The 26,335-nt window shown below is 33.9% G+C and overlaps 1 protein-coding gene across 4 annotated transcripts in view; it reads right to left on the bottom strand.

The window, feature by feature from the left end:
• SNX29 (sorting nexin 29) overlaps positions 1-26,335 on the bottom strand; it is a 138,017-nt gene that overhangs the window by 90,002 nt on the left and 21,680 nt on the right. For all 4 annotated transcript variants that reach the window (XM_085302838.1, XM_085302830.1, XM_085302822.1 and 1 more), the window contains 5 exons: positions 22,655-22,733; positions 21,991-22,073; positions 14,628-14,691; positions 13,192-13,320; positions 6,810-6,892 (listed from right to left, as the gene is read on the bottom strand). In XM_085302838.1, the coding sequence (XP_085158964.1) occupies positions 6,810-6,892; positions 13,192-13,320; positions 14,628-14,691; positions 21,991-22,073; positions 22,655-22,733 (438 nt within the window). The remainder of the gene's footprint in view (positions 1-6,809; positions 6,893-13,191; positions 13,321-14,627; positions 14,692-21,990; positions 22,074-22,654; positions 22,734-26,335) is intronic.

Genomic DNA, 26,335 nt, shown 5'->3' with positions numbered 1-26,335 from the left:
TCATATCTATCACTACACTCTTACAGTAGCTTATACAATTTTAATATTTCCAAACAAGACAATTTTCTTTTAATATTGACATACATACATATTTATAAAGAAATCTTTTTATTATAATATTTTTATGTTAGTTCATATACCAATATAAAAAAATTTGTAGAGAATGCTATTTGCGATGTTAGCTGCACAAACAAGCCATAACAGTTTTCTACAAATGAAGATTAGACTTCCCCCCACCCACATCACCTGTACGCTAAAAGGAATATGGTATCCAAGTAGACTAGATCACTAGAGAGTAATCACGACTTCAATCCAATAGGCCCTAAAGCTAATCTGAAAAATGGCTAACTGCCAGTTTGTCAAGTAGCCAGGTGCTCCTGTTACAGCAGGAGCTACATTAAGTTTCACTGTTCATCTTCCTGCAACAGCCATGTAATCGAGAGGAAAAGCATCATAGTTCTACCARCTGTTCTGCTCCTAGTTTAAGTATATATTAGATACAATTTATCGATTTAATAAATAATGAATAAATAATAAAATAATACATTATTTAATGTCTACAGTATGCTCTGAATAAAAAATATGCTTTTTTTTTAAATATTGAAACCAAAATTCAATGTTGACACATGGAGAGGGTATAACTATTCTATATAGGAATGCAGTAATCCTTAAAATAATTAACTTCACAAACTATAAATTGGCTTCACTTTTTGAAATTTATGAATACAAATTGAAATTTAAGTATCATCAGAAATTGATGAAAAGGTTATCATAAAAAAAAATCAGTTTTTCTCCTGCAGTTTTTCTAATATATGTGTAACTTTTAGTCAAATTCTAGCTGCTCTTAGGTATATCCTTAAGTTAGGCAATTACTTAGGCACTGCAGATTATAAGAATGTTTTCTGGATCTAGATTTTTAAAGTCTTAAAAAGACTCTGATAAAGTCTAACGGGGTACATGAGCACTTTTTAGTTCCATTATTGTATGCCAATGTAAAAGGAAGAATTTGCTGCATCTTTCTTTACAACGACAGAATTTCATCTGTACAAAATCAGAGACCATTTTAGTGTTTAATCTACTTGAAATTTCATAATGCTTGCTCACACTGAAACATGACATACACAAAGAATTTCTAGAGAACAATAATTCATAGCTAACAGCACACTTTCAAAAGACTTTGTCTTTAAAATGTTTCTGCCATTAATACAGCATAACTAGATTTAGTAAGGGTCTCACATAAAAATAAAACTGTCCTAGTTAAACAGTTTTTGCCAGATGGAGGAAACATATCAGATGGTATTGGGTAACTCAAGATTAATTTTAGTCTTTCATTGCCCTGTGCTTTCAGAAAGCATGCTATTCCTTGCTTTCTTACAAATACAATACTACTTGCAAGCTGCTGCGTGCCTGCAACTTGGGAGTTCAGATTAGCAGCCAATTCACTCACTTCTCTTTTTAATTTAAGATTACTATTGTTTTTAATTTGAAATACCTTTACTGCCCAAAATTCCACAATTTTGCTTTTATCACTTGATAATCTTGTTACCACTTGATAAAACAAGTTATCACTTCTAACTATTTTTCATCTTTTTCATCTTAATGAAACTTGAGAAACAAACAACTGGTAATAAAAAAGTTTATTCTTCTATCATTTATTGGCAATAGTAGTTAACTTAAGTGAAATCTTAAAGTGCTGTTGTGTCCATACTATTTAAAATTTTTTTTTTAATAAGAAAAAAAAAAATATACTAATTCACCAAAACCAGAACAACTTAAGAACTTATTTATGTGACAAAGTATGTTTTTTTATACAAAACCAAAATGCTCAGTTTCACCAGGGTAAGGTGAAATTGAGTGTTCTTCGTCTCCATAAGCATTTCATGCATATTTCTGCTGTTTGTATTTTGAAAAGCCAGTAGTGATTAATTAGAGACTTTTAACACACAGATTTAACAACCACATCTGAGTGGGAGGGGAGGGGGAGGAGTCAAATACTGTGTTTAAAGACAATATTCCTTTTAAATAAATCAAGAGTAAAGAAAGAGAGGAATGTATATGAATCACTCCTGTGCAAATTTTAATAAATTTTATTTATCATCTCTGACAAATTATTCTATCCAACAATGAACCAACAATAAACACTCATACACTAGCAATTCTGGATAATGCTACCTGGGCTACACAGTACAAGGACCTTACAAACCACATGGCATTAATTTTACCAGTACAATTTTGCATGTTTTTCTTATGAAGGACAAGATATTCACAGCATTTTAATTACTTTTTTTTCCTCGTAAACTTGAAAAAGTTGTAATATATATAATATATATTACAAATTTCTAACTAAGTTGCAGAAGTCTTCTATCCTCAAGAAATCAACTTTCATTTTAAAACTGATTTTTGTATGACTTGTACTGAAGGAATAGATACTTGCTTTGAACTCAGACTTTGAACAACGCTTTCTAAACAAAGGTAAAAATAATGTTTCTCAAATGCATCTCTAATTACTTTAAGTTTTTTTAAATGTTCCTACTAGCCTTTGGTGAACATTTTTATCTTAATATAACATTTTAAATTATTAATAAGTTATTAATAGTTATCTTCAATATTTGCTTATTATTAAAAACAAGAAGGAGTTATTTCTACGTTTACTCCAGTGGCTGCAGACACTTAATGGATTTAAAGACATCTTCAAGAGGGATGGCTATAAAAAACATGCTGAAAGGAAAAATACAACCTTTACTTAAAAAAAAAAAAAAGTAGAACACATTTAATTAATATATTTCAGAAAAAAATTCCAAATAAATTTTGTCACATATTCTTAAGAAGGTTAGTCAGTTAACTTCAAGAGTCTGGACAAACTTATAAGTTTATCTTAAGTAACTTAACTTAAGAACATCGTTGACCCTAAGTAACAATGGTCTAGAATTATTATGTCTAATTAGCTTTGGGAAAAAGAAAAAAAGAAAAAAGAAAAAAAAACCACACACACACACATCCAACTCCTACTGGTGGTTAAGAAATTAGGATGCCCATTTATTAAATATCTAAATACGAAAATCCCACTGTTCAGTCTATGGCAGTGATCATCCATTTTTAAAGTTTATATGTTAACTTGAGTAATTTACTTATAATCATGTTTGTCAAATCCTTTTTTCTTTTTTAAGTGGCCTCAAGGCAAACTATTACTCTGATATTACTCTCATTTATAATGCTAGGAAACTGTTTAAAAGTTATACCCTATAGCATTTCATCCAATTTACTGTAGTGACCATGTAGTAGTAATTGGCTTTCTTCCAGTCCTCAGGCACCTCTCCAGTTCTCCATGACCTTTCAAAGATGGAGAGTAGCCTGGCAACAACATCCGTCAGCTCCCTCAGTACCTATGGGTGCATCCCATCAGGGCCCATAGATTTGTGGATGTCAGATTTGCCTAGAAGATCTCTAATCCTATCCTCCTCAACCAAAGGAAAGTCTTCCTTTCTCCAGACTTTCTCGCTCGTCTCCAGGCCCTGGGATTAGCCTGGAGGCTAGGAGTCTTCCAAGTTTAAAGAACAGAACTCCAATTCCTTGTCTATAAGTAAGATTAGTTAGAAGTCTAGATAGCAACCTTATTAACCTTAATCTACAAGTGAATAGCTTAGTATGCAAGAAACAGATTAGAATTTTAACTTAAAACAACAAAAGAGAGGATAGTAGTTTCTTCACCCTATTGTCTTTACAAAATTGTCAAAATCTCAGAACGCGCTAATGGTTCTTACATACATACACTGCAATCCTTTCATGCATGTAAGCTAGTTAAGAACAAATTGACTTATTCGAGTTGCATTCTGGTCACTTTTAGTTATACACAACTAAAATTCAGTAACTTGCTTTAAGTTATACGATCATGGATGTACCGAAAAGTACAAATAGCTCTTTCCAATAATGCAAATTCTTGATGTTGAAAAACTGAGTATTTATGAGGAAGGACCAAAAGGTATATACTTAAACCATAGGTGTGCTTAGTTTCCATAAATCTAATCAAAAATTTAAAGAAAAGCACACCATTTTTTGGATGAGAGGAATGTACAATAAATTCATATTCACAAATGACAACCTTACTTGCAGGCTATTTTTAGACAGAAGATTTTTTCTTATTTCTCTTCTTTTAATAGTGTAGGGTTTTTTTGTTTTTGCTGTTAATTGGAGAATTCTATCATAGAAAGAAGTATATATATAAATATTCATATAATATAATCAACACATTCTGATAATCAGCTTCTCCTTCAGTATGAAGCATAGCCCAATTTAAGAGCAATTAAAGCAGAAGTACACATGGAAGAGATGGAAACTTTTGGAAATGTTCAAAACGACTGCCACAATCCAAACACTGCAAAGACAAACTTAGAGATTACATGCTAAAATTCATGAGTTTTACCTATCCCAGAAGATGCTTTCCTGCCTGGATTCCATCTGCCAACTCTATGAGTAAGTTTTTTACAGCATAAAACTTCTAAAGAGACTGAGCTGATACAGAAGTCCTGCAATAACAGAATAAATCATAACATATTTAAATCCCTAAGTAGACTAAGGATTTTAGTCTATATTTAGATTTTGCTAGCTATGACTACAAGAGAGCTGAGATGACTGACTTAACACGGAATCCCTAGCCATAGGTGGAAAACCCAACAAGCTACAGGCTTGTGTCTTGTTTCTTTTTGTTCTTCTAACTTCTTATCACTTTTCTCTCTCCACTCAGTTAAATACACGCCATTTTTCATTTTTCTTGTCTCAGAAGAGCTTGTGATGTGTATACTGTTCTTCAGTGATCAATATTCAAATATCTTTCTCTAAACACATTAGCAGTCAGGGATTATTGATATGTTAAGTACTTTTCTGAATCAGAGGCCCCAGTACTACTAAAAGTTTCAAATAAATCACCAGCAGCAACTTAAAAAAAAAATTCCTTCTGTATGAATAGGATATGTGAAGTCAGGAATGTAAGACAAAGACTATAAACGGTGCGTATAGCTGAAATTTATTCTGGTCATTAATGATAAATATTATAGGCAATTTAGCAAAGACTGATTAAATGCTCTTTGAATATAAAAGATATATATTCATATTTAGAAGCACTGGTACTCTTCCATCCTCCTTTTTCCTCTATAAAAACTGACCATTGTACTCAGTTTCTATTTTTATCACTCCCTGATTTGCATAGTTTTAACATGACAGAATATAGCTCGCCTAGAATTTATTTTTTTTAATATAATTACGCTCATCATGGAAACTGTCAGTATCTAATGAAGGATGATTTTGCTATTAAAAGAAGCTTAAGAGATGGGTTTTCATGAATAATTCTTAATATGTATCTCTACTCAAACGATGTCAGAAGTAAAAGTGTAGTGACTTTCCCTTAAGAGCGTAATTAATGCAGTATTCATTCATACCACAATATTGACAATTCCAGAAAAGATCATGCCAATTTCTAAAGAGTCACCTAGTCCCTGAAAATTCCTTCTGTTATCAGTGAGGACATAGGCATCACCGGAAGGTGATTCAAAATCAGGGCTTCAAATCACTCTGTCAAGGAGCACTTCTGTTCCCATGGATCACAGAAGAAATATAGAGAACAGAGTGAATCACTTAACTGCAAATTTAGGATACAAAGTTTGCTCATTAGATTCAGAGCATCTGCAAAGAAAGTGAACGTCTAGTCTTAATACCAAGTGTATTTCATGCAGAGTCTACAAATACTGATCCTCAAAATAGCAGTAATAGTATCACGGAATGGTTGATGTTGGAAGGGACCTCCGGAGATCATCTGGTCCAACTCCCCTGCTCAATCAGGGTCACCTAGAGCACGTTGGACAGAATCACATCCAGGTGGGTTTTGAATATCTCCAGAGAAGGAGACTCCACAACCTTTCTGGCCAAAAGATACACCAAAGATGCTAAATTTCATCTCCTCAAAATAATCGCTCTTATGATCTAATATTGTATTAAYTGAAATATCATCTTTAAATGAAATTTTCACATGCTAGCTTCTTCATGGAAAATGTCTTTCTGAAAACAAGTAATAATACCTTCATAAAACACTCCCTGAACAGAAAAAAAAATCAGTAAAAACATATATAGTAAAAAAGAAATCTGTTACTTAAAAGGAAAACTTATCATATATGTTATCTTCACTAGCAGGAGATACTAAGAGGACTTATAATTCTCTTGCTAATCCTACTTTCATGTAAATGATTTTTAATCTGGTGAAGATTCAGCATGGAATCAACAATCTGATTAGTAATTACTGATTAGTAATTTGATAGTACGCCATCATATAAAATTCCTTTTTGTCTAGTATCAATCTATATTACAAGACTATTCACACAATAGTAAATAGCCCAGTCAGAGATGCATCAGGGATAGGGCTCATGGAAACAGAGCTCCCTTCTTTTCAGGGCTGGTACTTTCAACAGGGGTATACTGGGTAGCCTGGGGAAGCATGAATGATTCCCCCAGTCACACATTTTTTCATGCAGCTGAAGTGGTGGCTATGGACTCGGGTTGGCACAGGACTGGGAAATACGTGATCTACAGAGACCGGAGGCTGGTTATCTTCAGGATTAATCCATAAATGATGCAAATCTCTGTAAATCAGATGTCTGCCTGTTCACTAGTTATTCTTTTAATGCCACTTTTGCATGCAAGTCCAGGAGTCACTTTCATCATTTGGCTACTATATCTACGCCTCCAATAAACACTGTTTCAGTGGTAGCTTATAGAAAAAGAAAAGCCATGCATAGATTTTTTTTCCTTCATTTCATCCTTACCTTCCACTGTTTGACCTTCTCTTCTAAGCATTTGGACAGCTCCTACATACTTCTTAAGTTGCACTTTAAGCACCTCATTTTCTCTGTTGATAAGAAGAACAGTCATATTAGCAAGTATTAGTCTTTTTTCAAAATAACAGAAGAAATCCCATCTTAGTGGAAACAAACATGCTATCTGTGATGATGAGCGCTATCTAGGTTGGGTCTTCAATACGGAAAAAATCATTACTTATACATTTAATTTATTGTTAACAGCAGACCAGCAGGAAAACTAGTTTTCCAGGGCCACATAAACATGCCAGAGCAACAGACATTACAAAGCCTTGAATTATGGGATTAATTGCTTAATTTAGATTTTATATACTACGTTATGTTGATAGCAGGTAAATGATATTGTCTACCTAAACCAAAAGTTGATTAAAAAATAAGGATAAGATACTAAATAAGAAAGTTCAGATGGCCAGTGTAAGATTAAGTGATTATTTTACTAGTATTTAATGTAAAGCAAAGGAAAATTCAGCTCTAGAAATTGACTTCATCATTGTAAGGGAATGCCAGCTTTATTTGACAATATTCAAGGCAACAAGCTTTCCATATCCCATTCCAAATGAAAATAAGTATTCGTATCTGCCACTACCACAGCTTCATGWAACAACATTAAGTAGATTAGTTTGTATTCGAGGAAAACTGAAAAAGTAACAAATGTAATGTTCTTCTCTTTCTTCTCCTTTCTATCACCAGAAAAATTGAAATTTGTGTTCTCAAAACCTTAAGATATTTGTCACAAAATCTCCCAAAAAGCTTTTAAACACTAGGTATGTTAAATTATAATTATTAGGTATTCTGAAGTATATTTGTTCATCAAATTACAAAAGTCAGACTGATATTAAATGACACTTCTTTCCCTAAGATGTATGGAATATTGCAATTCAGAAAGTTTTTCTACTCCTGATATCTGTTTAGTCATTTTCAATTTTAATAGTGAGAATTTCACTATTACAAAATATCTAAAATTAAGTTTCCTTTTAATCAYATGATGCTTCCAAAGCATTTCCACAATTTTTGTTATTTCATTTTGACTTCAATAACAAAACTATTCCATTTTCCAAATTCAAGGTTTAAAATATTTTTACTAAAAGTTCCTGACTAATCTCAGTATTGCAGTAGCACCACCTGTAACTCACAAGTGAGCCAATGAAAAGATTTTAACAGAAAAATCTTAAGTCCTAAAATAACTGTCTGCAAAGTTCCCTGTGTAGTAAAAAATAGGTTCTAATGAATCCTTAATACATCCAAAATAACTGGTGCCAAAGAATTTGTTGCATGTAAGCATCCAACAACACTATTTTTATCATGTGACAGAATAAACTTTCAGAAAAGCATTCAACACAACATACCTGATCTACTTCATAATAGAAATTAAATAAACCTGTTTAAAAATATTACATGTTAGTTTAAGTGACTAGCTCTTTAGACAATGCAGTAAGAGCTCTTTATCTATTCTTTAAAAGGGTATATGCATGACAAATATCTGATTCACTCATATCACTGCAAATTCCAAAACTGTGGGGAAAAAGTGAGTCAAAAGAAGTATGAATATACAAACCCTATTACATAAAATAGGAGTATTAAACAATAAAATATTTGCATTGTCCCAATTGCTGTACATCTTCTGAATGTCAAATCCATTTATGCATCTCCCTCCGTTCTCAATGCRAGTAGTTAGATTGGATTTGTCATCAAAAGCAGTATTAGTAGGCTCCTAAATACATATTTTTTAAAAAGAACTTTCATTCTTGCTGTTTTCTGACACTAGCTTTGTTATCCAATACAGAGCTTATAAGGATCTCAGTAGTGGTAGTTCACCACAATTAACTCTAAACACCATGCCTATGCACACAACAAACACACCTCTCTCTGATAAGACGTACATATTCCTAGATTATTTAATGTTTGTAATAGGTTTGCTGTTTACTATATTTGTGAATCAGCCCCAAGATGTTAGGCATCATAGGTTACACTATAGTTCAGAGCAAATTTAGAGTTGTAAGCAGAAGAAAATCATGTCATTATAGCAACATTTAGCTAAAACATTCTTTCTCCTCTAATTTTAAGGAATTTAGCCTGAAAGAGGTTTAAAATTCTTTTCTTTCAGCATTCCTGCTGAATAGCATTACACATCAGGTTTGGAATCCAAATAAGAAAAGCAATCTTGTGAATTAAATTTGTGTTACAAAACCCAGGTCTAGCAAGTAGACAAGGAAAATACTTGAAAAAGATAGACATAGTGGTCTAAAATTAAATACTCAAAGCTAGTGGCAGTCTCACAGAAACAATTTAGGAAGACTGGTCAAGAATCAGCTTTTGCCTCAGGTTGAGTCTTGGCAAAGAAATAAGTTAGATTAGATTTGAATGCTACCAAATAATGTATTTTCTAGTGCACTAGTGTTACTGATGATAAGTGAAGAGTACGGGAAAGCAGACAGGATACTCAGGAAGTCACTTTCTACTCTAAAAGTAAGGAAGAAGGCTTTAAACCATGCTCTCTTTTCTGAAGTCAATACAAATATTGATAGTAAAATATCTTGTAGTGCTTTATTTATTTTGCATTTATTGATCTTTCAGGGACTAGAGCAGGCTTGACTTTGCTATAGGCAAGTAGTTTGGTCTAAATCAGACCAAAAAAATGACATAGTCAATAAGTGCTACATCATTTCCGCCCTTCTCCCTTTCTTCTGCCAAGTGTTCATTTAATTTCAAGGCCAATTGAGCTGCAAAAAATGTCAACCTTTCCTCATAACAGTGCTTACAAAGTCTTATAAAACAAACTGTAAAAATAATTAAGCCTGTATTTTAGATCACAGTAAGCAATCAACAAACTTAGGACAATAAGATGGCTTTTTTCCTCTGGATCTCTCTTTTTTTTTTTTTTTTTTGGGGGGGGGGCAAATAGTACTAGAAAGGTATATAACTGATTATAATAGAAGTAAATATGTATAATTTACTTTTGAAGAGCTTTGAAAAAAGAGACATCTGAAGACAGCCATCATATTACAAATATTCAACATCATATTCAAGTCCAAAAAAAAATTCAACATCTATATATTCCCTTCTATGAGTCTGGAATAATATTTATATTCCAAAGCAAGAACCACCATCCAGCAAAGGATCCAAGCTTCATATGGGCAGTGAAGTTACTATTTTGTAAGTATTATCTAGAGAGCTTGCAGCATCTTTGCTTGAAGAAACTGACATTGGTCAATTTGGTCAATCCATTGGATATGTATTCTGGATTTTTTTTTTTTTTATTATTWTTTTTTTTACAGACAAGGATATAACCACCTACGAGCAGAATACTTTCACTGCCCTATACAGCAGAACTTCGCTTGCTTTGTCTTCCAGGTATGCTCCCTGCTGTATGGCTTGCACTTATAATGAACAAATAAGGGTCTACACCAAAAATTAGATTTGTTTCTAGCCCCACCAAAAAATATTCAAGTGAGCTCAAATAACAGAACATGAATTTACAAATGCCTCCAACATAAGGCATTTCCAGAAACTCAGTTTCAGAAATCTTGCACATAGAAGGATAACATTAAAACAGAAACTTTTTCTCTTAAATAGTGGAGGTAATTAACTACAGATACACTACTGTCAGGAAAACAATTGATAAAGCTAAAGAGACTCTCTGCTAATTTTTAACATGATGATAAAATAATAGAATTATACTTTCTTTTCTATTGGGTAAGCTGTTCTTTGTATTTGTAAAGGAGTTATCCACTTTTAAATAACTAATCGTATTGATTTTTCAGTTACTTGATATGGAACATGTAAGTTTGTTTCCATAAGATATCTATGCCTAATTAAATCACTGAAAATTCAAGAATAAACCTCTTTTATATTACAATGCAAAAAGTTGCTTCCTAAACAAATCACAACACTACCTTAAATTTGATATGGTTCAAAGACACAGTGCCATAGGAGTACTGAAAGCTTGCTTTTGCACTTCAAAGAAAATTAAGCTCTTAATTTGGGAGAAGGGGGAAAGGCTTCAAGTCCTTCTTTCAGACATTGCCTACTATTCACAAAATAAGCATCATACATGCCTACAGAAATAATAACAACTGAAAAGCATCCCAGAAGCTTTCCCATATTCATACCACCAAGGGAAGAGAGGCATGTTTGTTCCTTTCGGCTTTCCTTTCACTCTACTTCCTCTTACTTTTTTATTTTCACTTAGTAGCCATATGATTTAACCCTTACAGAATGATGCAACCAAGACRACCGTATCACTTAACTGACCCACTATCAGTATCCTACAATCTCTCTGAAGTACTTGGTCATCTAGTAACAGGGAGAATCTACACCTAGACTGTAGCTTGAGGATTCCAAAGCCTTTAACCTCAGTGAGCAGTACTGGCTAATATTCAATAAATAAATAAAGACAGCATACGCCATTTCAAGTCCTGGTCTGTTTTCTTGGGGTGGGGTGGGGTGGGAGGGGAGGGGGATCAGTTTTAAGCAATGATATCTGCAAACAACATGAAACTTCTTACAACATGGAATAAATTCACATTCTGAAGATGATACAACCAAACTTGCCAGTCACATTGAACACGGCTTTACAAATAATATGATAGAAACAAAAACATTTCTACCCATATAATTTTTGCTCCATCTCTACAGCTACACTGCATGCTCTAGACTACGTCATTTGCTAAAGCAGCAAGACACATTCTGTGACTTCCAAAAAAAGCTCAGATAGCTGCAATAAACTTCAAAATGAAGGAGTCAACAGCAGATCCAGGACATCTCTTGGGCTTCCTCCCAAGACCAAAACACCATACCAACAACATATTCACACTTCCTGTAGCCTGTAACTATTTATGATCTATAAAAACCAAGAAAGTTATAGAACAGGATAACACATCTCTCATTTAACATTCTAAGTTGTTTACTGTCAGTTTATTTTGTTAATACTGAAAAATGATGAGGAAGACTAAATCATAGGTCCCTTTATGAAGTTTCATTGTGTTATTACTTCTTCTTTTCTTTTCTTTCTTAAGTCTTCAATATTCCTAAAATGATGATAAAATAAATTTAGATATTATCTGGAATCTAAAAATTCTAGGGAATCCTTACTTTTTTTTTTTTTTTTTTAAATCAGGTACACCTGTGATTCCTTTTTTTTAATCCATTGGCTTCTGAAATTATCAGGACTTCCAGGAGATTCATACAAACTGGAAAAGCATTCTAGATCTCGTTAAAGCTTAAAGCATACCAGTTGTTCATTGTTGTTCCAAATTATTCATTACAACTTAGAGATTTTATTGGAAAAAAAATAAGACAGTAAAAGACAAAACAAAAAGTCTAACGTGCATGTAGGAACATACATCTAATATCAAACGTGACAGAGATCTTATGATAGCATAATGTTGACAGGCTGAATTAGCAAAATTAAATACTTTTGGATTTGGGGGTTGGGGTTATCTTCACTATACACAAAAGATTTGATGGAAAATAAAAGTAATAAATATTATTTGTTAAAGGGACAGACTCTTGAGTTCCTTGGCCATCTCACATTCTTCCCTTTGGAAACTGGTACCAGTAAAGGGAATACCTGAAAGATTTAAAATTTAATGTAAAAATTCCTTTAAACAACTTTTTTCCCTACTAAATCATCTCAGAGCTGAGGTTTGGAAAACTCTTTGCAAACAGAGCTAGGTACTTTAGCAACACTAAGAATATTGTATATCCAATAGGACAAAAAAAAAAAAAATCCCCAAAACCTAGGTCCTTGGAACTGTGATTTGGAAGACATCTCTACTGAGAACCTCTCATATGCCAATAAAAATTAAAAAAAAAAGAGAGAGAGAGAGAGAGAGAGAGAGAGAGAGATATTAATATTGGACAAAATAGATGTATAGAGAGAAATAAAAGTCTCCTCCTAACTTTTACCTCACACACACACTTCTTCATTTCTAGTCTCATTACCTAATTGCTACTATTTTTGTCGCTTATATTGCTTAGTCTTCGTCTAATCATTTTTTAAAATTAAACTTCATGTTTTCATAACTTCTGCTGACTAATATTTTCTTCTGGAGTTGTGATTTTAACAATATTTTAACTCTCAAATATTGTTAATACTTAACAAGCAAAAATAAAAAGCCCTTAAACTTGTCAATCATTCAAAAATCTTCCAGCAGGTAAGCCTAAAACCAAGCAAAAGTCAATGAAATTTTTAAACCTAAATCACTTAGGGGTTCCTGAAAACTACTTGAAAATTATTTTTTGTCTTGGATGCAGATAGTTTTTTTGTTGTTGTTGTTTTCGTCCCTCTTCTACTGCTGTTACTTTTTGTGACTGCTTCTGTGCCTCTTACCTTGCCAAGGCTTGGACTTTTGTGGCATGTCGCTCTTCCTGTTCTGCTACTTTCCTTCTCCAATTGTCCAATTCCTGCCTAAGTACTGCAGAATGCTCCATCTCTCCATCAAGCAAGTTCCTCAGAGATCTGGAAAAGGCAGCAGCATCTATTAAGACACTGCAAATGCTGCTCAGTAATTAGAAGATACTCTACAAATCACAAAGCAGGTTGCCTGAATTATACTGTTAATGTCATCCTAAAATTTCATTATTCAATGTAATAAATGCATCTGATTTGATTACACAAAGATATGAAAAGCTACAAGGAGAAAGGACCCACTGAAAAACAGTTTTAAGTGAAATAGTGAATACTATTAATTGAGATTGCAATCTCATCAACATGCCCAGAACACAGCCAATTGTGTTATCTGCTCTAGCAAAATGTAACAACAAATTACTGCTCCGGAAAATACCTTATAATCTAATTTCACTGCTTCAGTTCAAATGACAAAAATATTCCTATATTTCTGTAGATTATTCTAGAATAATCTATAAGCAATATGTTTATTAGCTGAAGCAGGAGATAAGCTTTCAATAGAGATTCTGTCTCTACTAATAGCACTATCACAGATCTCYGTATAGAACCTTTGATGAGTTAGCAAGGGTCAGCATGACATGTAACAGTAATACCCAAAGCAACTTTTTCTGTCAATCAAAAAAGCAGCTGAATGGCGTTGTAACTTACAATTATGCGAGCTGGAAGGTAAGAGGTAGGAAAATAGGATCAGTTGATAGTATCAACATTAAAAAAAAAATTCAAAAATGAAAAACTCCATGAAAAAAGTAAAATATTAGAAAGTCCTATTAGTATGAGGTTAGTATATGTCTTAAACAGATTTATGTTTTCATGCTTCTGAACACGTGCCCCAAATAGACTAAATAAATACTAAGCAGATTTGTTAGGATTTTAAGTGACTGTATACACCCCTATGTTGCCCCAAATGAACATAAAAGCATTCACAAATGACAGTCACTTTCAGTGTGACATGTCAAGCTGATTTTTAGCGTACCTACACCATTTCTGCACCAGAATAGAAAAATAGGAAACCTTTTGAACATTTGCATAAAGACAAACTTGTATTCGTTTGGAAAACTGTCTTAAGACTCTTTTGGCTAAAAAGTTTTAAAAACACATTTTGTTTTGAAAAACAATGACTGGCAGAAGATCCCAAGGACAAATGGCTACATGTGATTTAAACACAAAACTAGAAGTGACTTGCAAACATTTCTCATCAGTATCTACAGATGAATATTGAAATGTTAAGCTTACCTTTCACAGGAAAATAATATGGACATCAGAAAGATCATGATCATAGCTTTTCACAGAGGAGAGCTTGTATTACAGAAGTTAACAGATTGTTCAAATTATACAGTGCCTCTCAATAACAAAGTTACCTATTCTGTTCTTCCAGTTCATCCTTTCTATTCATCATGGCCACGATAGCCTGTCGAAGTTCATCTAAAGAGAAGGAACAAAAAAATAAAATAAAATAAAATAAAATAAAATAAAAAGCGCTTCTGTGAACATTTTTGCTTGTTTCAGATCTAACAGTCATGTACACAGTGACACTAATTTAGCAACACATTTAAAATGAAGCAAACATCACTTCCTGTTCAGCTAAGCACCTAAAATGCTCATAATGTCACTAATTTAAGCAATGTTTCAACAGTGATATTTATCTCATGGTACAACAATGGTATAAGTAGTACTGATCAAATCAAATTGTTTACATCCAGCTTTAATATAAATACTGACAAGTTTGTCTGTGATTGCAGCTGCTTTTTTTTTATTATTATTGTTTTGGTTTTTTTTTTAATCAGTCCCATCGTATATCTTAGGGTATAAAGCATCTTTTCATTATGTTAATGAAATACACTAATTCAATTACCTTCTTCAACTTGCTCCTCCTCCTAACTATAAATTCTGACACAGCAAATTCAACTATTACAGTGAGATAGGAGTACAGACGAAGACATTGCATTTTCATGGAATTTCTTTTCTTGCTCAGTCTAACATCTTAAAGACAAAGATTTCTGTAGTTTAACTAAACAAGAATATTCAAGACAATAAAAGGAGACATGTAACTGTCAGTAACTAAATCTATCATTTAGGCAGGCTTTTAAAAGCCTCTTGTTCTGAAGGGTTCTCATGTCACTTCAAATCAGCCAATCCTATTTGCCTTTGTTAAAGATTTTTTTTGAACTATTTCTGATTCTTTGGTCATGGAGAAAGTAGATAATTATTTTTCAACTCATTCCACATTAACCACATGAGAACTAACAGACGTTAGCAAGAAACACTTCAGCAGGTCATTAGAGGGATTTTGCACGCCATTAATTCAACACAGAAAGAATAATTATTCTTGTACAGCAACTGAGCATCTTTGCAAGGTTCTCCATAAAGCAATACAAAAGAAAGACTCCAAATACTGTAGGAAAGCCAGAAGGTAAGTTTGAGTGTATTAAATACTAACTTTAAAATACCTCCAAATTCTCTGGAATTCCTTCTCATAATATGAATCATATTCATAATCAAAGCTGCAATTATGTGGCTACTTCAATCCATCTTACTGAGGCTCTCCACAAAGGGATATTCCAGCCTGTCTCACCAATTAGTTCTACTATCTGCCTTGTGCTGACACAAGGGTTTACACAAGCATACAAAGTGTTTTAGCAGGAACTGATCAACTTCAAAATTAATTTTTTTTCTGCTAGGCTACTTTTAAGAAAAACACTGCTACTCATACACAAGGCATATAACAGAACGCCATTAGGGCGGAATAGAACACTTTTTTAATCATTAAAGGTAAGGAAAAATGGGCAGAAGCACCTTCTTGGTAAAAATAGGATTAAAATTGCATTAGAGTGACCAGGTAACCACTGCAATTTAAGTAGCAATTGTTTTTTTTTAAAAAAAAAAAAAAAAAAAAAACAGCTAAAACTGAAAGATTCCTTATGACAAAATATGCTTTGCTCAACTATTTTGATGGCTATTTTTCAAAAGATATTTTATGATAGCTTCTATTTACCAGTATTTATTTGGGGAGTGGGGAGGGCACACACCATACATTCTGAGACTTAAGTATTATAATCAGCTATTAAATCTCAAACTTGGTATTTATGAAACTAAACACACCATTAGTAGTCTTTTCATCATGATAAGACACTGCCACTTTGTGGGCTGCTTAGAAAGAAGCTGCCCTGCTCCACCTCACAGTGGAAAACTGGTGGATTCTAACAGTCCTCAAAGAAGTAATACTTTGTGTTGTGACAACAGCCACCCTATCTGTGAAAAAAAATAATAAAAAATAAAAATAAACTAAACTAAAACAGGTCTGCCACCCTATTTGTGAAATAAAAATATGCTCAAGGAGTGAGGAAAATATAATAATTGAAGAATCATTCAAACTTTGTACAAGTGTACAACAGACAAAAAATATACTTAATAAGCTTTCAGTACAATAGCACTCTATAATACATTAAAGATCTTTAACTATCAGCCTGGAGAAGAAAAGATTGAGGGGGAATCTTATCAATGTGTTTAAATATTTGAAGAGAGGGCGTAAATAGGATGGGGTAGACTCTTTTCAGTGGTGCCCAGTGACAGGACAAGAAGTAACGAGCTCTACCTGAAACACAAGAAGGTCCATCTGAACATAAGAAAAAGCTTCCCTAGTGTGAGGGTGACTGAGCACTGGAACAGGTTGCCCAGAGAGGTTGTGTTGTCTCCACCCCGGGAGATACGCAAAAGCCATCTTGACACAATCCTGGGCCACCTGCTCTAGGTGACCCTACTGGAGCAGGGGGGGGGGACTAGATGATCTCCAAGGGTCCCTTCCAACCTCAACCATTCTGTGATTCTGTGAACTATACAGAGGAATTCAGAATCCTCCTCAAGAAAGCATCAGGCCAATGGCATTTTGAATATTTCAAGAGCGTCACTAAAATACGATAATGCTGCAATCAGAGTGAGTTACTATTATTTCTCTGACTCTAAATAAATTAAAGCCATTGCTACACAAACAAGTTACTGTCAGTCTGGCTCTGCACTTCCACTGAAGTGACTGCTCTACAATAATTGACTGTAGGCACACTCAGTCTGTTTAAACATGTACTGTTTTATTACCATTTAATTGACAGTTTAGCTATTGTAAATTGTCTCCAGTTTTCCAATTGTACCAGTCTACTCAAATTGTAACCTTAACTTGCCTAATAACTTAATCTTCTTTCCCTTATTCCACTCAATCTTCTGCATGAAGAGATGGTTGAAATCATCTCTCTCACTTCCCTCTCTAACWCACACACAAGCAGAGCATGAAAGCAATTTTCCGTTAAAGACCATGGATTGCACAAAAAGAGAAGAAAAAAATATTTTGGAAGAAAAGACAAAAAAGTCTTTTTTATTTACATTTACAACACAGATTACACTGGTGACCCTGCTGAGCAGGGAGGTTGGACTAGATGATGTCCAGAGCTCCCTTCCAACCTTACTGATTCAGTGGTTCTATGATTAACTAACAAAGGCTAAGAACCAAGGGTTCCAAGAAGCCTGTAGAGCCTGTRCTTATTCCAGTACCAATACTCATTCATTGCTATACATAACTTATCTCTCTCTCAAGTAATGAATATTAAGGGACAGTACTCTGTCAGTTACTCAAAAAAATATTATCAACATTTCTTCAACTCTCCTATCTACAGTAAATATAGAGGAGTCAACCATTTGTGGTAAATAAAATTAAAATAAAATTACCATGCAAAAAAAGAGAAACAGTAAGAGATACACTGCTATTATTAAGTAGTAAGGTTTTATATCAGTTTCATCTCAAAATTTAAGTAATAATCAGAACTTCATACAGACAGATAGTAGGATTCTAAAACATTTAAGATTTCACAACAGAAATTTCCGCAACAACTCCTTAAGGAAGGGACTTCCATGTACAGATCAATCATTCCCAACCAGGTCTTTCTTCTGGTAACATTTCATCGTGTTTATCTTCCGATAAAACGATAACATAAAACTCAAAGAACTCATTAACTCATTAAATTTTTCAGATTAAATCTCACTTTTTAAAACACTAACAATTGGCTTCCGTTGTTGAAATTAATCTACAGTATCTAACGAATAGTAAAGCTAATAGAGGTATCTGCTTTAAAATGTTTTTAATTCACTTGCACACAATTCACTTGCGCAATTCACAAGCAGAACCCTGAAACCATTTGCTTCTGAACAGCTTTTATACAATCTCATTCAGAATATGAAATAGAAAAAAAAAAGATGTGCCATGATACAAACGTCAAGACCAAAATGTCGATTTGATAACACTCTCCAAAACAGTCGGAAGTTTCACAATTCTTGCATAGTTTAGCCAAAGACTGTATAGTACGATTTGCAGTCATCTGTTATGAAGAATGAGCTGCAAGTCAAATCATCTCCCTGTATACAAAAAATCATGCAGCTCTTCTCTGTAATCCTGCAAATGGAATATCAGGGTAGAGTAGAGCAGCAGTCTATCAGACTTCCCCCTGAGTGCAGTTTTACACACATATTTTCTGAGACATATAAAATATCCAACAGATTAGCTGCATCCATGCCAAAAGCCTGACCTTCAAGGACATGCTCCCAAAGCCACCTGAATGAAGATCGGCTATTAAGGCCTTAGTGTTCCAATATTGTGTAAATACTATCCTATCATGCAACTCTTAACAGGACGGATTTTAGTAGAGAACAATATGCTATCGGCCTTCTACTGTATAGAACAGTCTTGACAAAAGAAAAAAAATCATAAAATGAATTGCAGCATTTCTCTCAGTGTCAAAATTAATACCTCCTCTTTCCTCAGCTGTACTTTCAGGGAAGTCACAAGAACTTGGCAACCAAGTTACACAACAGATCAAAAGCTAATTAGAAGATGACAGAAAGAGAACACATACATGTTGTTTTCTTACACAGTCAGGATAAAAATATAGTGCTATATTTTCATTATTGTGTAAGATTTTTCAATGATCATGAAAAATTGAAGGCTTTCCCTAGAATATATGAAAGATTATGGAACGAATAATGTATAATGCTCCAACCTTTGCTAACCTTTGTGGTTAAGCACAAATTTTAAAACTAAGGAAAAATATACCAGAAAAACTAAGTGCTATTTTTTGTAAATATTTGGGAACTATAATCAAAGAACCTTGCAAAGAAAACACAAGAAATGTCCTTCTGGAATTAAAGTTCTGGAATTTATTGCCACATTTTTCTAGAACAAAAAGAAAATGGGGAGATGTGCTGAAACGAAAACTTTTCTGGGTGTAAACCAAGGCTGAAAATATAATATTCCAATGACAGTAACTGGAGCAGACATGATATTTGTGATTCAAGTATGACAAGATAAATACATTTCTTTAAAAACTAAAGGACAATGTGATGGAACAGGAATACAAAAATAAAACTTGTGACAAACAATCTTTTATTAAATTGGTTATCAGACATAACTGTTTTAAAAAGTTATGCAAGCTTTCAATCAACATGTAACATACAGAGAGAAATTAACCCTACGGATTAGGATTTCGCTAGAGTGCTATAGGGTGGTATTATCTTTTGTTTTGTTAAGTTGTATCTGCTAAGTTAACTTAACTTTACAGATGCAAGGGACAAAYTCAGGAAAACTATTCCAGATGGTAGAAATTTACATGAAAGGGGTTGTCAGCACATAATTTTTAAGCCCGCATGTCAAAAGGACAGAGAAAATATTAACATTATACTATCAAATTGAAAAGAAAGCAGTAAAAGAATAGGTTCAAAAAATTCATTTCAAGCTTTATCCTCTGAAACAAGATGCAGAGAAATCCATAATCACTAGAGACCTCACAGCTTTTATCACTGCACTATTCCATTCCATTTTTCTTGCCTGATGTTTTAAAATTAGTTGCTATGCAACCAAGCTATAAGCCTCACCATTTAATAATTCTTCCACTAATTGCAACAGAGAAAAGGAGCTTCAGTGTCTGGTTTTGTCATAGCACTGAATTCTCTCTGTATGGAGACCAATAACAATCCCTCAAAAACATTTTTATTGAACGTTTCTTACATCATCTGTTATAAAAGTAGTAACATATAAACCATAATCAAGCAATTTTGAATGCAATGACAATTAAAATATTTTACTAATAGCTCCACTGGCTTCATAGATTATTTTGAGATGCTTCATCCCCTTCACCCTGCCCACTGCAAATATCTGGACTGGAATGGGAAACTAATGACACTGTGTATGCTTCTGTTGATCGTGGATTTTGTTTCACTTGGAAATTACTGAGCATCAAGCACTGAAAAATCTAAAGATTTACTTTCTATTTAACAGCCGCTTTAACTACACATACGCACTATCTGAGCAACTGAAAAAGACCAATTGCGGCCCCTGCTGGTACCTAGTACTTCCATGAAACCGAGCACTGCCAAAAGAGTTTGAGCAAAGTCAGCAAATTTCCTACTGAAAAAATAAAACTTAAATATAACATATTATAGCAATAACATGAACAGAGAATACACAGTGACCAAAAAAATCACAGCTATCAACAGTAACTGTATCTACATCTTTGTCACTTATTTTAAAATGTCTCAAGCTTGAGGACTTTGTAAAAAAGTGTTTTTCACCTTTGTAAAGTTCATTCAGTAGAGCAATGTCAGTGATGAAACAGAATCCAATAAAATGCTTGGTGCTTTCTACCTCCTTTAACATACAAAAATGCTGATACAATTCAACGATGCATGGCAGCGTAATAATTAATTTACTAATAAGACTAGAAGTCATAGGGTATCTCATAACCTCACCAATGAACCATGAGACTAAAATACCATCCTGTTCATTCATTTGGATCATTTTATAAATTTTACAAATGAACTTTGGCTGTATCATTTCTCTCTTCCTAAACGTTATCATTTAGAATTTATTGATACATACACAAAAAGTAAACACAAAGAAAGTCACCTCACACACACAACACACCACCACCATCACCCCAGAGCTTTCAGACTAAAGCCATATCTACCAGCTCAGTTATCAAACTTTATGTAGAATCAGGCAAATAAAAGCATACTGGCTTACATTATAGCTGGTCATCCTGCACATTTGTGTGAAGATAAAGGATTAAAAATGAGACAAATATACTGCCCGTACCTCCGCTAATCTCCTTCCCACAACAAAAGCTATTTTATCTATTCCAACTCCATTCTTAATACTATTAAACATAAAACTGTCCTCCACCTTACCCCTAACTAAGGGTTTTCTTTATGAAAGCCCACATTTATGTTTGCAATGCTTTTTCCCCATATTAGAAGCACAGATGTAGTGTACACAGAATGTGTTGGTGTTTGGTGTTTTTTTCTTCCTAGGTATTAAGAAAGTAGGAAAAATAATTAGGATCACACCAAAACCTACCATTAGCATTTTCACAGCTTGCACAGACTTGAAGATGTTAATCAAATTAAATCATTACTGTTCATTTAACTGCTAGAGCCACATCTAGCATAAGGGTATTTCTAGCAGTTCTGTGGAAAAAAAGGCTAATGTCTATAACCTGAGAGCTGCTAAATCTAAAATATTTTAGAACAGTCATTTCTAATAGTAGCCACATATCAGAAATGAAATGTTATATGCTTGTCCAAACAGATCTTATTGATACRAAAACAGAAACTAAAAGTTGAAAAGCTTGAAAAGCTAATTTTTAGAGGTATACTCCATCAATCTAAACACATCAAGAATGTACTTACTAATTGTCATGGATTCTGGCACAGTGGCTGAAGGCAACATACTGCTTAAATTGTTCACTTGGGCAGGAGGACTGACTTCCATTCTAGTTAACGGGGAAAAAATATTATCAGTTAATGGAAAAAAAAAAATCCTGAATCCAAAGGTTTAAACAAGGATTGCAGAAACTAGAACAGAAGTGTCAGTAACTATTCAAAACATGTAGTTATACATTGAAAACAAACATATGCAACCAACTTAAATTTAATTACCCTTTAATGTATTTGTTGTGAATCTGATCTAACGATATATATACATAAAGATCCAAACCAACAAGCCATGGGGGGGGGGATGATAAAAAAAACAACATAAAATCTATTTTCAAAACCTAGAGGATATATCTGCATATTATTTGACATAACTACTCAACTCCATTAAGGTAATTAGGAAAAGTTCAATATACAAGAAAACTATATAAGGGAAGTGCTAGCTTTGTATTTGTCTTTTCAAACACTTACAAGATCAGCCTGATTAACAGCTTTTTTTTCCCCGTACTGAGAGTAAGTGTTGTGTATGTGATAGATAACAATAACAAGCTAGTAGCTCTAGGGTGAAGGGTTTCTTTGTTTTTTGTTTTTTGTTTTTTTTTTCCTTTTTCCCTTTTAAGAAAACCAATTTGACATGTACCTGTAAGGAAGATTAGATCTTCTCTGAACTAGTCCTACTGCAAGAACGTTTTCATGTCCCTCTCCATTCTCCAAGTTATCTAAAGTAGAATACACAAGTTTTTTTTTTTTTTTTTTTTAAGTTAACAGTATTTTAAAAGAAAATCCAAAAGAAAAGCAGAAGCAAGATAGTTAGTTAATCTGCAACTAATCTTTACTATCACTTTTAAACATTTTGGATTCTTTCTCCAAAACTGAGTTTACATACTGATATTTTATACTGATAACAACTTTGCATAGCTGTGAAGAGACCTCTTATTGAAGTTCTTTTTGCAAACCCCAGGAGTTTAATAAAAACATGACACTTGTAACTCATTACAAATCTATTTGCTGCTTGCAGGGAGAGAATTTGTAGTTAGTCCCCAGCTGAACCCTTGCAAAAGCACTAGTTCCTTATGTATTCCCAGTAAAGCATGATGACTTTTCCTGGCTGTTACACCTGTGTACCAAATATAAGGAATCAGCTAGATTATGAGACACTTTTCAAAAAAAATCATGCATAATATGAACCTATATACAGATCTACAGCCCACAGGAGCAAAACATACACACTACAGGGCCTGTCATGATAGCAGCTCAGGTGAAAGGAAACGAACAAAAATCCTTCTGCAACTGCATAAAAAAAAAAAAAATTTAAACACACTTTACTGATGTTTTCTGCATGTAATTATGCAAGACCTAAAGTTACTATAAGCAATCCTAAAAGCATGTGCTACAGTAGCACAAAATTCAAACAGCAGGAAATCTGTAAGAAAAAGTTGATGGAAATTAGAGTCATGTAAGGATGATCATGCAGGGGAAAGCTTGTTTTGCAAACTGTAGAGTTTACTGAAGCTCAACTCCTATCTGCATATTACATTTTTCTTTCAGGCAACTGAATTTTTACTCAAGCTTTCTCATCTACAGGTACATGCAGATATGATATGTCCTGACACTTCTCTGAAGCATTACAACAGACTAGAACTGAAAATGCTCATACTGGCATAGTTCACTATATACAAGGTTGTATTTCTAATGTATATGTCTTGTCATTTATCTGTATAAACCAAAAAAATAGGTTAAATTATATACTTGAGAAGAGCACATYAAGTATGTTTTAGCAACAGCAGTGTCATATTAATGATCAACTTTTCAGTTATTGGGTTGAACTGCTTTCTGAAAAAGCTATCCCACATTCTCTATTGTTCATACAGCAAAAGTGTATCTTCCAAAGTCAAGCACACAGGTGCTTAAGGCTTTCAACCTCATTAAATTCTGATTATGTCCAGGGAGAGGGCAACCATACCTGTGTGTATTCATTGTCCCTATTGGTCACTATTGCCATTTGGGTTTCATGAAGGTTATTAGTGAAAACTGCCTGCACACTGATCTCCATCAGCACAGGATTGTTCAGAAGGGCCCAGAGACAGCATGGAAAGTTGAAATCAGGAAATCAGATAACAGAATCAGTGTTGTTGTTTGTAAACAGTGTTGAAGACTATTCCTTTCACCAGCACAATACCATGGTGTTCTGGGTTGCACACTGGACAAAGAGGCTACCACAAGAGAAGAGGACAGAAAGAGTTGAATATAGCAAATCAAAATGGGCCTGAAATTTGTTCTCTCTTGTACCCAAGCTCTGTCTACAAAACAGGTCTGAGACGAAGCAATATTACACCAGCTACAATAATAACAGAGTAGAAGGCAATATTCCTGACAGTATATGAAAATATCACTGAACATCATTGAACTGTGAACTGCACAGAACTGATGCACAAAACTCTGCAGTTGAGGAGCAAATGGCTAAGTTAGAGTGCTCTGAATGTATAAGCACGTGAGCCCATCATAGAAAGGTACTGTACTGAGAATGCTACTAACCATTTTACCTTTGCAATGTTCTCTTTTAAGTGCATATGAAAAGTCATTCTCATCTGGTAACTCAACGAGTTGATTCAGATACAGTCTACTCCAAGTTCTGCCTATTTTGATTCATATTTCACTCACACTTCACAGAATCAGTAAGATTGGAAGGGACCTCTGGAGATCCAGCCTCCCACAGATTTCCTGGTGCTGGTTCACTGGGGCTTGAACCCAGGACCTTCAGCATGTAAAGCACATGTAATAACCACTACACTATCCCTCTACCCCAAAGCATCACTTAACTAGAATGTCCTCTTTACTGTTCGGGCTGCACTTAAAATACTATCTGCAGCAGTAATTAGTCAGGCTGGCAATTAGTCAAGACATCCTGCTGGAAATAGTTTAAGAACTGAAGCACATAAAAATCTACATAGGTAAACTTTCATGAATGAATGAAAGGTCACTTGTAGCAGACCGGATAATTAGAGTTCTACCAAAAACTACCTGGAGACCAACAGATCCATGATGCTACTGTATAAGTCTACTTGGTACTCCAGCATTATATACTCCAGTCTCAGAAGTTATTCAGTAGAACTAGAAGAAATACAGTGAAGGGCAACTAGAACTAACAGAACAGAGAGAGCTTTCAGACAAGAAAGGAACAAGGAGGCTAAGACTCTTCAGTTTGGAAGAGTCAATGGCGTTTGAGATACAAACTGCTGACTGCATGAAATATATAAATAGTGCATTATTATTCTTTTTCTCTTCTTTTCTCTTACTTTTTATCTCTGTAACACAAGAACTGGAGAAAAACCACTGAAGTTATCAGCAGGCCTTGTTAAAACCAGAAAAATGGTCACATACAATGAACAAAGACTCTCTACCATCTCATTAACAGAAGTAAGTCCCTGTGACGCTTATTGTTGGCTGCTCTGGTAATCTGTTTCCAGTATGAAATCTTAACTTGGTCTCTGACTTTTGATTTCAGATATTGACTGATTACTCCTGATTCCATGCTGGTATTATGACATTTAAGTGGCTACTAGTTCCCTAATTCAACTGCATGCTCTCAATTTTTTTCCCCCAATACAAACAGTAACATGTGCTTATCTTCCAAGTTTTCAATCTGGAATAGTCCATCAATATTTATAAATCTATGGTCTATTTCTAACAGTGTCTGTATAAACTCCTTTAACAGAACAAGTTCATACGCACTCTGCCACAAACTACCTAATGCTTTCTAAATCTACTCCTTTATGAAATGGATAATGTGGAAGGACAAGGGAAAAAAAATGAAAATTACTTTCTATTTTTCTGAAATACTGGCACTTCTTAATATATACAGTATACAAAAATACGGCAGAGGGCAGTATAACATTATTATATGAGTTATGTTATTTTTATCACCTTAATTATGGAATGTTAAAAAGTAAACCGCATTTTTTCACAGCTCTTCAATTAACGGACCATTGAAACTCTTGGAATGTTTAGTGTACGCCGAAAAATGAGAAAATATTTTTACCATTAAAACAAGTTATATGAATGCTGCTGAGACATATTTTTAGTGGTCTCTGAAATAAGAACATATATCTAAGGTTTTATATAAGCAGGGCTTTATAAACAACCAGCAAAATAACAACATTCTACTCCCAATTTTATTCCTCCAACTCGTATGTCTTTGATTTCATCAACTTAATGGACAATAATAGTAGTGAGTTTTAGCAGGGTCTTCCAGTTTATGTCCCCAAACACAACAAATTAATGCTATCTCAAGAGCTAAGCAAACCTTTTCAAAAGTCAGATT

The sequence above is a fragment of the Rhea americana genome, unplaced genomic scaffold (assembly GCF_003343005.1).
Source record: "Rhea americana isolate MKP2758 unplaced genomic scaffold, rheAme1 scaffold_10, whole genome shotgun sequence".
NCBI lineage: Eukaryota > Metazoa > Chordata > Aves > Rheiformes > Rheidae > Rhea > Rhea americana.
The sequence above is the reverse complement of the archived record's forward strand: the minus strand, read 5'-3'. Positions and strand labels throughout refer to the sequence as shown.